General features: G+C 40.3%; 1 protein-coding gene across 7 annotated transcripts in view; it reads right to left on the reverse strand.

Moving 5' to 3' along the window:
- ATP23 (ATP23 metallopeptidase and ATP synthase assembly factor homolog) overlaps positions 1-13,440 on the reverse strand; it is a 43,593-nt gene that overhangs the window by 7,284 nt on the left and 22,869 nt on the right. For 2 of the 7 annotated variants that reach the window (XM_074325495.1, XM_074325496.1), the window contains 3 exons: positions 7,626-7,763; positions 1,924-1,969; positions 1,151-1,232 (listed from right to left, as the gene is read on the reverse strand). In XM_074325495.1, coding sequence (XP_074181596.1) covers positions 1,151-1,232; positions 1,924-1,969; positions 7,626-7,701 — 204 coding nt within the window. In that variant the 5' untranslated portion in view covers positions 7,702-7,763. The other 5 variants (XM_074325499.1, XM_019742415.2, XM_074325497.1 and 2 more) reach the window with 5 other exon arrangements.

Here is a 13,440-nt window from a genome sequence, read left to right on the forward strand (position 1 = left end):
AAAAGAGAGTACCCACTGTGTTCAACACTGTTGAGAAGATGAAGGTTCAAAACATCCACTGTATTTAACCACAAGGGAGGAAGAACTTACCAAGACTCACTTTGAGAGCTATAGGTATTGTGATGACCAATTTACAAATGAGGAAACTGAGAATAAGGCAAATAACTTGCCCAAGCCCCACAGCTAACGAGCAGAGGAACTAGGATTTGAATTCAAGTCTACCTGACTCCAAAACCCAGGCCACTCACCCCTGTGCTATGCTGCTTTTTCCCATGATTACTGGAAACAGTTATAAATAATGCAAATACATATAAAATTCCCCAGAAGGAAACAATTAAGTGTAGTTAGATGTGGGTTATATATGTAAAATGGAAACAGTTACTCATAACACCTCCTTCAACTACCCCCATCACATGACATAATCCAACTACCACCTCCAAGACTCTGTCAAAACCCTCCAGTGACTTAAAATTAATACCTTTTATTGAATACTTACTATGTTTTCTATATAAGAAATGTCTCATTTAATTCTCATATCCATTCTATAAGATAGATATAATCATTACCCATATTTTACAGATAAGAAATCTCATTCCCCTAATCAAAAGTTTTCAAAGGTGTATCACTTCTCACCACGTAAAGGTGAAATTCTTAAGCTCAGCATTCAAAGGATCCAACCCTATGGCTTACCTTTCTTTCCAATCTTACTTCCTCTTGTTCCCCATGCATTCCTGCCCTCCAGCTAAACTAGACAACAAGCCATTCCCCAAATATACCTTGTGCTTTCGCAATATGTCACCTTCGCTCATGCTTTCCCTGCTTTGGGCAACAGTGTTTGTCTTCTTTGCCCTGAAGAGGCTTTATGTGAATCTAGCTGAATCTGTTGGCACCTTTCAGTCAATCATATCACTGTTCTGTAGTGGTAACCATGCCCACCTAAAATAGTTTATAACCTGATTCAAATTTTATCATGATCTGTATTCATGCCCCATTTCCCCTGGGAGAGTGTAAGTTCCTTAAGAATAAGGACCATGACTAATTCATTTTGTGAATCCCACACAATGTCTACCAAACAGAACGCCCAGCATGTGCAAGGTGCTCAGCAAAATCAGAACTGGAGGAAAGAAAACAACTTCGCAAAAATGCCTACCTGAGACATTGAAGCATCAAAACCTCCACTGACATTTCCATTACAGTCTTCACAAGAAAAGTGTCTTTCTCTGTTCACAGCACTGAAAGGCAAGAATGGATTAAAGAGACCATATCCAGAAGCAGTGTGCATGTGGCACAGAGGAAACAGCCCTGGGCCAGAACTGTATCAAACCCCCTCCACCACTAACGCATAAGAAACACCAGGAAAGTAACTTAACACCTTCAGGACTCATCTGTAAAACAAGGAAACTGTCTCTGCAATATCTATCCTAGTTCAAATTCTATGAACCTTATGATTCCATAAAGCTTTTGGTCGACTAATTAAGGCCATATTGGAGATATGATGGAGTTACTGCCCTCGGGCCAGAATGTTAAGAAGTGGACCTCAGAAGTCTTCCTCTAATCCCTTCAAAATTAAACAACACCTGGAGAGCTCCTCAGCAACAAGCTGAGATTTCCTCTCCATTAAGGACAATGCTGACACTGGCATAGCAGTAAAGCTGGGTTTGCAATTACTTACGAGAAAGATTTTAGGTATAATCCTTACTAAATACCCGAGGTGAATGGGAGAGCCAGAGATTTGGCATTAGGGCAGATGACGTCCAGCGAGAACAAGGCTTGCCTGCAGAGAACGCAGCCAATCACCATCACCTACCACATGGAAAAGGCTTTGTAGCCTCAAGTGAAAAATCTTAAATTGTTCCAGTTTGGGTTTTGTTTTTGTTTTTAGCAGCCAGAATATAGAGCAGCACTTCAAAACGATTTACTTACCAACCCGAATGCTTCATGGCATCAAGTAGAAGCTTGACATATGGGTCTAAAAAGATATTGATTCAATTACATATGCTAATTGGAAAGAATAGCCAATCAAATTATCCAATGGCAGCGTGAGATACTACCAAAAAGTAATTCACCAATCTTAATGAAGTAATACTATCTTGAAATTGGTAAAAATGGTTATAAAAAGACAACCTTAACATAAAAACAAGTACTTAATGAAATGAAACACTGATACAAATAACAAGACGAGTACTACCAAACACCTTAGATAATGTCAAATATGCTTTTAAAAGCCATATTTAGTTAAATGATCGAACACATGGTATTAAACTATATACCAAGACTGAGGAAATTTGGGGCCATATCCACAGAAATGAACAGCAGCACACTATCCAGATCAGCAAACCGAAGTAACCCCACCATTGTCTGACCTGGTCCCGCTACCCTTGTAACCCAGTGTCCCATTCTGAGTACCACACTCTAAACAGGACCTGCCAACTGAAGCTCTTCCACAGAGGGAAAGCAATTAGAACAGTACAGGACTATGTTTGGTAAGAAGTAATAAAGGATTTGTGGATTTGGAAAGGAGAAAGACCACACAGCTTCAAGTATTTGAAGGAGTTCCATGTGGGAATGAATTCAGTCAATATTTCTACAGAAGGCAGAACAGCGACCAAAGGGTAGACGTTACATGGAGCAGATTTCAACTCAATATAAGAAAGGAATTTTTCCAATAATTAAAGCTGTTGATACAAAAGACACTCAAGGTAAGCCTCAAAGAACAGATAACCTGTTCCTGCAGACATCTATAAACACTCTGGTCAGTGATGGCACAGAAGTTTTTCTGTATGGGGGTGAAGAGGCCTATGACTCCTGAGGCTCCTTTCACTTCTAAGAGTCTATATGCCTGTGACAATTACAGGAAAGTACAATGAACGCCTCCAATAACTTTTCACATAGGCGTCTTAAGTGTATAAATGCACAGCAAATTACATGATGTAAGCGAAAAAAACAGAAAAAGAAATCAAGGTTTTAATTTTAAAAAAGTGTTGAAAGCAAAAACAGGTGAGTAAGAGAAAAGTAGTAGTTGGGATGATAAAGTTAGGTTAGGTTATTGCTTTACTAACCCACCTCCTAAGAGTGTTAACAGTAAAAGAATTATTATTAATGATAAGTATTATTTAGTGTATATCAGGTGTCAGGCACCATACTAATGCATTATTATTCAAGCAAATAAAAGACGTTTACAAAGTTAAAGTGGGTTCAAAAATCTATTGTCCTCTTACTAAAAAAAAAAAAAAAAAAAAAAAAATTTGCAGGGAGCACAGTGGTTTTGTACTTCAAAAAGAACCTACAGTATTTTAGAATCAATTTGCTTTGAAGAACAAGAAAACAAAGGTCTCCCATGTGGCTTGGTTCTCCCACCTCCCATCATCCTCAGGGATAGGATGACAGAGCTTTAATTCTACCAACAGGTTTTCCCAGCAGCCTTCCCTGCAGAAAGTTGAGGCCTATTCATTCCTACTGGGGCTCATGTTCAGCACCTCACCCTCCTCACATCCTAGCTCAATTCTTCCTTCACTGTTTGGCTCGTCCCCTGCAGGAACAACTACTCTTCATCAGCTCCTGATACGCTGACACTTTACATTCATAAAATCTATTCCTCACAACATCCCTAAAAGAGGTATTTTTATGCCATCTCCTCCCCCCTCCCTTTTTTTTTTTTTTTTTTTTTTTTTTTGCAGATATGGATAGAGGGAATCATAGAGTTAAATCACTCTTCCACACCTAACAAGGAGAGGGACCAGATCTTGAACCCATGTCTAACTCTGCATGCCATATTCTTACCTCTGCGTTCCACTCTGAAACATCTTAAAGGCAGGGTCCTTACTCATCTTAGTATTTTCCCACACCAGAACCTAGGAAGTACTCAATATATATTTGCAAACTAAATACAATCTCATCATTCCCTCTACTCTCCTTCCTCCTCCCACCCCCCCTGACTCCATATATGCTGGTAATCTCAAGGTAGGAAATTTTGGGGTGATTGATTTTTGAACTCTGGCCAGCTATGAAAGAGTAACCTTGCTTTGGGACAAGTACCTTTAAGACTTCTATGTCTGAAGTAAAGGAGTTAAGGAGTTAAGAACTCTCTAGTGCAGTGTCCCTGGGACTAGACGTAAATTCCTACGTAGTCAGGTAGCTATGTCCTTATTTAAACCACAGCAGTGGCTCTTAACCCATTTGGGGTCATGGGCTTCTTTAGGAGTATGAGGAGGCCGGGCGGCCAGATGGTTCAGTTCGTTGGAGCCGGGTGCTCATAACACCGAGGTCGCCGGTTCGATTCCCACATGGGCCAGTGAGCTGCTCCCTCCACAAGTAGATTGAAAAAAATGATTCTACTTGGAGCTGATGGGTCCTGGAAAAACACACTGTAACCCCAATATTCCCCAATAAAAATTAAAAATATATATATATGAAGCTATGAACTATCTCCCAAAAACTGCAGGTAGATGCAATCGCACACGATTTCGCAGTCCATTTCAGGGGTTTCTAACACTCTGAAGCCCACCCAGGTGTGAAGATTAAGGACTCCTTCCACCGAAAGGTAGGTTTGCAAAACGGTCGTTTTTGCACTGCCAACAGTAAGTACGCCTTAATTAACGTGGCTCTTTAAAACTGCTTCACCCAGACTCTATATAAAGTCCCCCGATATTGCTGCATAACTTACATAAGAAATCAGAGAATCGATCAGACCAGTGAGTGTGTCAGAAAACGGCAAACTCCTAGCCCTACTCCTTGTTCATTCCGCAAGAGTAGTGCCCACAGGCGCCTCAGCGCGTCCTCTGATAAGGAAACTGAGGCCCAGACCCCCTCGCCCATAATGCCGAATCTGCCTAGTCTCTGCGCTGAGGTGCCTGAACCCGGCCCATGCCGCACCTGAGACTGGCCGAGTGGCACCGAGGCTCTTCCCTGCCCGCCAGGTCTCAGACACCACCCCGCCCGACCCCCAGCCTCCGGGTCAGCTCCTACTTGTCTGCAGCGTCTTCAGGAGCATGAGCTGGCACTTCTGATTGTTGCTGAAGAAGCTGGAGAGGAACCCCTGCTGGGGCTTCCCCGGAGCCAGCCGCTCGGGGAAGACCTGGCACGCGACGTGTTGCTGCTGCAGCGACTCCCCGGCCGCAGGGCCTGGCCTACGCTCGTCCGAAGCTCCTGCCATGCCATCCACGGTCCTCACCGCTGCTTCCTCCTGCCTCGGGTGGCACGGGGTGAGTCTAGGAAAAGTAACCACCCTCTCGCCAAACTCACTGCTCAGGGTCTTTCTCCGTGGGGCCGACGGGTAGCTGGGCAGCAAGAAGGTCGGAGGGTGGGGCCGAGGAGGTTGGGCCAGAGGAGCTTCTGAGCCCGGCAAGGGCCGCTGGGCGGGGCGAAAGGCGCGGGGCGGAGCGAAAGGCGCGGGGCGGAGCGAGGAGCCCTGGGCGGGGCGAAAGGCGCAGGGCGGAGCGAGATCTGGGCGGGGCGAGGGGCTCCAGGAGAGGTGGGGGTGTTGGGTCGCGTGCAGCAGGGGGAGCTGGGGTGGGCTTCTGCCCTCGCAGGCTGCACCCAGGCTGCTGCGGGCTTCGCAGTGTTGTTACCCAGTCCCCATAGCGTCTTTCCGTAGCCCCGCATCCTCGTGGTCACCTCCTGGCCAATACTGGCCACTGATCTCCTTTTCCCTCTGAAGGTCTCCGCCATCCACCCACTTCCTATCGTTAGCAGAGACTGCTAATTGCAGTTTCTGGCCCACTTCTCCTCTGAAAGCAGTTTTTAACATTTGAAAGCTACAATTATGACTGATAACATCAAAATCCTCAAAATATAGTACCAACTATTTTTTCTGTTTCGTCTGGGCCCATTCACCCACCCTACTCTCTTGCTACCCCAAATAACTCTGATAACAAAACACAACCTGCTTATTTCTACGTCCAAGCCTTAACTCATCTTTAATTCCACCTTTAAGCCCCTTTCCTCAGCCCTTATCCAGGTCCTGATCAAATCTACCTACTCCACAAGACATTCCCAGATACCATAATCAAAATTAATCTTTCCTGATCTCCCAATGTACGAAGAACTTTATACCTATTATGGCTTTCATTACAGCCAGCCAGGTTTCATTTGAGCTTCTCTGCCCTCAATAAATTACTCAGTTCAGCTCAAACATTTATTCAGCACCTACTATGACCAGTCAGGCATGGTAGCAGAAACAGAACAAGAGAATTGCTGAAGTTGAAATGTATCTAAATAATAAGGGCTAAAGAGACCTTATGAACAGTGCCTTATGTGTCACAGATGCTCAATAAAGGTGTAAATTGGATGGGATGCTGGGATTAGTCATCCACTTGAAATGAAAATATGAATAACTCCTACATACATAGAATACTAAAGCTGTAAATTGTAAAAAAGCCTATTTTTATTGAGGTCACCTTGGATACATTATTTCTAATCCCCACTACGACCCTGTAAAGTAAGTATTATAATATTATCACTATTTTGCTGATAAGGAAAATGGGCTTGGCAAAATTGAATAATTTATCCAGGATCATACAACCAGATTCCAATCTAGTAAGGGAATGAAACACATATATGGAAAACTAGACCATTCAAGTGAGTGTGTTTAGTCTGTAATACTCAGGAAAGGCTAGAGAGAGAAGATGAGGCCTGGAATAAGCCATAGCCTGTAAACATTTGAAATACTATTTGAAATATTATTCAGCTACATGAATAAGCAAAGAAATGCAAATTAAAAGCTGCATTTTTCCTACCAAAGGAGTAAATGTGTTTTCAATACTCATTCTGAAGGCAACAGAGAGAGAAAACTAGAATAAATTTATGCCAAAATATGATCAATAGTTGTCTAGGTACTGGAATATTTGTATTATATTCTTCTGGGTTTTCCTAATGTTCTACAATAAGCATGTATTATCTTCATATTCAGAAAAATAAACTTTTAAAAATTGAGTAAGCTTTGGATGTAACTTCATTCACTTATAGTATACACATGGGTGAAATGGGAATGCATTAGGGGACAGATAGGAAAGTGCAAATCCAAGTGACTAAATTAAAAGGAGAAAAACATAATTACCACAAAGAAATGAGGCCATTGGCAAAGATTTAGCTCTACGAATTTTCATTTCTCCATTGCAGCACTAAGTAAAAGCAAAAAGGATAGAAAATGGTTAAATGCCCAGGAGGTACAATGGAGTACATGCAACCATATTGTTGAAGTCTTTTCTTAATGAAATGTGTTCATAAGTTTTTTAAGTTACAAAATACCATATACAACGTGATTTCATTTTGAAATTTTATTACGTGCACAGGAAGGGCCTGGGAGACTGCTCGGAACTGTACATAGTGGTTTGTAGCCAGTGGTTTGTACCTAGTGGGTAGAATTCGGGTGTTTTGTTGTTTGCACTTGTCTTCATTTCTGAGACAAAAATAACTGCTTTTTTTATAAGAAGTTGTTTCAAGTTCTTTAAATATATCACAGCAACAAATGAGCAGAGGATAATTTTAAAGTGCTTTCCGCCTTTCAGCTTTTGAATAACTAACGTCTAACCCATTTAACGAGGACCAACAAAAATGCGGTGAGATTACAGCCTTCCCTTAGCGTTCCAGTCATTCTGAATGTTGGGGAAAAACAAAGCATTACCCACCGCCCTCCGCAGGAATACACCACACTCGTCCCAGCAGGTCCACACGGTCCGGAAGCGCAGGGTGAATGACAGGCATGTACTTCTGGGAGGAGTCAGCTTTCGGAAACCGGAAGTGAAGGAGAGAAGGTGCTCAGCATTCTGGGAAGAGTTATGGAAGCCGGGTTAGTGTCGGCTGTTACCAGGGCAACTGGAGACGCTTGATAGTTATCTGCGGTTTGGAGACGTTAGCAGGAGAGGCTGAAATGCTTAGAGGTCATTTAGGATGAGCGAAAGGGGCTTGAGGGCCCTTTTAAGAAAAGATTATCCTATCAGGAGGTTTTCCAGCCGTGTCCCGCGGGAGCGCCTGCCCTGGGGATCTGGGTCCTCTTGTCCTTTGAGCCTTGAAGCGAAATGAAGAGTGACCCAGTAGCTCCTTTCTGTGACTTCTCTAGTATTCTGCCTCCTTTTAGGAAATGTAGGTTGAGAACTTCTAACTTACACTGTAATGTGTTCCAATGTCAAATTATTTTGCTTTTAAAATTGTTCAAAAGTTTTAAAAGGACTCCATTTAACTACCCAGAAGTAACTTAAAATTGTCATGTATTGCCTATTAGATTTTTCTCTGCATCGATATTTTTTACATAGTTGAATTTATTTGGGGAAAATTATTTTGTATCCTGCTTTTTCACATATATATAATTGGTATCAAAATCTTAGCAAGAAAGAAGGCATTGAAGATCTTAATGTAAGTCTGTTCATAGTGACTTGAAGAAATAGAAATGAAGTGGATGCAGCATGTGAAGACAATTCTTTCAAGAAGTTTGGCTGTAAAGGAAAAGAGAGGTCAGTAGCCAAAGGAGAATAGCAAGTGAAAGAAAAAAGTTGGGGTTTTTCTTTAAGGAGAAGATATTTAGTGAGGTTTATTAGTACAAGAGAAGAAACTGGTAGTCAGAGGGTAAAGATACTGTCAAGAAAGAAGATAACTGAATGAATCCTTAAAGAAATATCAGGAGCTGAGATGCATAGATCAAGTATGTAAATTAGCTTCATTAGGAGGCACAACTGGGAAGGAGGATGTCAAGGGGGGTATGGATGTTAATAATTTAAAAACTATTATACATTGGCAAAAGAGTAACAAAAGTTTATCAAAAGATATATATAAAAATTGCCAATAAATAGGTATATTCAGCCACAAATATAAATGGCATATTCAATACCTATTAAATTGGCAAAGATTAGAAAGAAAATAATATGTGTTAGGCAACGGTTCAGTGAAACAGACATTACAGATGGGAATAGAAATTAGTACATCTTCCCCCTCCCCCAGGCATTTTAAACTATGTATCAAAATCCTTAAAATGTGTATATTCTTTGATCAAGTAAGTATACTTCTAGGAAGTTCGCAAAGGGAAATAATCAAAACTACATATACGAGGACTGACAATTAAGTTCATAAACTCGCCACCATGCGCTTACATTGGCAGCACTGTATAAACAGCTCAGGAAGGTTTCATAACCTTGGGATATCAGTGTCTCACAGCTATGTTCCTGTCAACGTGTGGCGGTGTCTTGCTGAGTGGTGTTCATTATTGTTGTTGCATGTTTGTTTGCCATCACAAGGATGTCTGAGCTTGGATTAGAGCAACAAACAAACATTAAATTTCTTGTTAAACTTGGCAAGAGTGTAAGTGAAATCAGGGACATGTTAGTCCAAGTTTATGGGAATAATGCCATGAAGAAAACGGCAGTGTACAAATGGATTAAATGTTTTTCTGAGGGGAGAGAATGCATCACGGATGAAGAGAGGTTAGGGCGGCCAGTAACGAGCAGAACTGATGAAAACATTGCAAAAATTCATTGAATTACGCATCAAAATGATCGGCTGACTGTGAGAAGCATAGCAGACCAAGTAAACATTCATGGAGAAACAGGAAAATTTTAACTGAAAATGTTGGCATGAGAAAGGTGTGCGCTAAAATGGTCCCGAAGGAGCTCTTGCATCATGACAATGCACCAGCTCACACGGCACTGTCTGTGAGGGAGTTTTTAACCAGTAAACAAATAAGTGTATTGGAACACCCTCCCTACTCACCTGATCTGACCCCCAATGACTTCTTTCTCTACCCAAAGATAAAGGAAATATTGAAAGGAAGACATTTTGATGAAATTCAGGACATCAAGGGTAATACCACAACGGCTCTGATGGCCATTCCAGATAAAGAGTTCCAAAATTGCTTTGAAGGGTGGACTAGCTGCTGGCATTGGTGCATAGCTTCCCAAGGGGAGTAATTTGAAGGTGACCATAGTGATACTCAGCAATGAGGTATGTAGCACTTTTTCTAGTGTGAATTTGCAAACTTAATTGTCATACCTCCATATTAAGCAGGGTGGAGTTCAAGTCAGCTTGTCCACCAAGAAAAGATAGGTTAAATATATTACACCCATACTTCTTAGAAATAGATAACATGATTGCAGATAAGAGAAGTTCACTCATACTTGTTTAAGAGCATCCTCAGGTTTTCCAGGAAGGGAATGTGCAGTTACATACAGTCTAATTGACAACCTTGAGGCATAATCAATGGGATGGTTTGAACCAGTAAAAATAATAATGTAGAAGACTATTTAATGATAAAGAAAGAAATGTAAAATACATTGTTAAGAGAGAAAAGTAGGTTGTGAAAGCAGTAGTGTGTAGGTTCTTACCAGATGATGTTTGTTGTTGTTTTAGCTATTCTGCTTTTTGCTTATCTGTATTCCATAAAATAAACATATTTTATAAGGACAAATGTTGCTCTTTTAAAGATGTAAATAAATTTTTTAAATGAGGTAGGAAGTTGAGGAAATGCTCTTCTGATGGCATTGAAGTAGATGATGACTCTGTGAGCTAGGAGATTAAAAGAAATAAGATCCTTTAACAAGCTTTAAGAACCATTTTTTTAAGTGTATTTTATAGATATATCTATTATTTATTGATGCCCCACCTCTCTCACAAAAGACTGAGTGTGCTCAGGAAGAGATATATACTATAATAGAAGAAAATGATTGGAGGATGAAACAGAGACAAAAAGTAATTGGAAAACAAAATAAAGGCAGGGTATGTTAATATCCAAAAAATTCATGCCAAAAGGTCGTGTGTGTTAGAGAGGTGCCACCACAAATTAGGCTCTGAGGTTCTTAGCAACTAAAGCAAAGGGAAAACATAGTTAACAAGTTTCACATGGACTATAAGATTTTTTTTAAGTTGCTTAAGAGAAGTGTACTTTTGGTATAGAAGCCTAAGAAAAAAATTCTCCCAAAGTCCTCATAAAGGAATAATGTGAGATCTGGCAGTTACTATTGTGTTTATTTCTTTTTTATAGAATTTAGGAACATCTCAGAAAGCTTATATTCACTAACTCAGTAATTACAAGTTCTTGTTGAGAAATGTAAATACATGTAAGACAAAGTCCCTGCTCGCATCTCTTGTGAAAAAATATAACATATAATAGCATATTTATAATATGTGATTAATAACTAGTAATATGAATACTATAATAACTAATACAAATAACTATAAATCAAGACAGCATTTGAGGCAAAAGAAAAGTGAGATGGGATTGCTACAGTTCGTAGAAATACTTTTAAACTAGTGGGATCATGGTCAACCCATTTGTAAAAGGGATGTTAGTCCCCTTTTACAGATGAAGAAACTGAGGCTTACAGAGATTAGATAAATCATCCGACATCATATGTGTCCATGAAAAAACATCCAGCCTAAGAGAAAGCTTTTAAGAGTTTATGTGGGCCAAACTGACAACAATTGCAGGGAAGCGAAATCTCAGGGGATTGAGAAAATGCCCTGGAAAGTGGTGGGTTTTGCAACTTATTTTATACATTAGAATCAAAGGAGGAGGGTTACATGAAATCCATTTGTGGTAGATTAAGGAGATGGGAAAATGCAAAGAGCAGGGTGAATCTCTGGGATTGGATAAAAAGTAAATTACAGAGATAGATACTTCTGTTACATTGGTGGGTACAGGAATAGTTAATAGCATTTTACAGCACAGAGATGGTAATCAAGGGACAACAACAATGAGGGAATCTGTAGTTTCCTGCTCTGGTGCTGATGGTGGGTTGTGCCCTGCAGGGTCCAGAAAAAGGGATTACTCTGCCATTCCAAGGGTTTGTTGTCTTAGATGCAAAAACACAATAGACAGGCTCACTTAAGATAAAGATTGACCTTTGTCAGGGAAGCTACAGACCGAGGATGTGACTATCTGCCATGACCCTTTTTAGTTAGGAATTTTTATTTTCAGACCATCCTATGTGCTTAATTTTGGTCTCTAAATTTGTAGGGCCCACCATGCAGGCCACCCCCCACCCCCCAGCTTGTCAGGTTTAGTATGTGGCCCCTTTTCATACAGACCACCTTAACTACTAAACTTTATGGAAGAGACAGCATTCAAGTAGACTTTAAAGGATGGAAAAAATTATGTCAGGCAGAGGTTGGAGAAGGATAATCTAGGTAAAGAGAATAACACTAAAAAAAACAAAAAGGTTGGAAAATATAGGGTATGTTTTAGATCACACACACACACACACACACACACACACACACACAGGGAGAAAGACATATCCCAGGAATATAAGCTATATGCAGGTAAGCACTAGAGGATATGGCTAGAAAGATTGGGGACATATTCTAGAACCTCACAAGCAAGTGGCCTCACTTAGGGCCTAGCTTACCTGATTAAGGTCTCAGCATCAGGGCCTGATAAAGCAAGAGTTATAAGCATAGAGACGTTGAACTTGGAAAGTTTTAACCACAGGCCCTGGGTGGGGCATTTGAGGGACGCTGGGTCTACATTAGGGACTTACCCACCAAGGTGAGCGAAGGGTCTAATGGCATATAATAGAATCCTGTTATACATGAGCTGTATAAAATTGGTCAAGTATATATAATTAATTCTTTGGACCTCAATTTCTCCATCTCTTAGAGAATGAAGAGAGGAGAAAGAAGGCTGCTAGAGAAGATGATCTCTTATTATCTCTTTCAGTACTAACATTCTATAATCATAGAGACCAGAGATTGTAAACTCAACTCAAACACCTAAATTAAGGGCTCAGAAGGTTTTATAAATGAGGAAGTAGACTAGATGTAAAAACTATAAGGAGTGGTAGAGATTAGCGTGGTAGTTTAGATGTCCTATCTAAATTCTAGCCAATTCTTGAGGAATGAGGACTTAGTGTTGCCAGATTTTCTGATTTTTTTCATGGAAAAAACACCATATTTTTAAGACTATTACTCAGAACAAATAAAACACCTCTACTGGCTAGGTAGAATCCAGGGGTCACTGATTTTCAACCTCTGCTACAGATAAAGGGGCCTAAGCAAGAATGTTAAGTATTTCAATGAAAAGAATTAAATATGAAGAAAAGAAAAAATCAAATAGAATAGCAAGATTTCCTCTGGGTAATGAGGATGAGGTAGTAACATTAATATAAATACCAAAATCAGCAGAAGGTTTGGAGAGAGAAGGTGCTTGACTGAGTTTTTTGAACAGGACAAACTTCTCAATCACAGGTATCCACAGCATATGAATTAAATTCAGCTGTTGAGTTTGAGAAATCTGTGCGATTTTCAGAGGAAAGGGTGCAGGAAATGTAGGCAGGAGTTTGAGGAGAGAAGATGAAAGAGGAGTTAAAAATGTAAGATTCATTCTCTCAAAGTTTTATTAAACATATCACAATATGTATTTGTTATTTCATTAGACTATGAATCCAGTGAGGGCAGAAACCACAAATGTTTTCTTCACCACTTATCCAGGACCTAGCACAATGCATAGTAGGTGCTTAA

The sequence above is a fragment of the Rhinolophus sinicus genome, linkage group LG02 (assembly GCF_036562045.2).
Source record: "Rhinolophus sinicus isolate RSC01 linkage group LG02, ASM3656204v1, whole genome shotgun sequence".
NCBI lineage: Eukaryota > Metazoa > Chordata > Mammalia > Chiroptera > Rhinolophidae > Rhinolophus > Rhinolophus sinicus.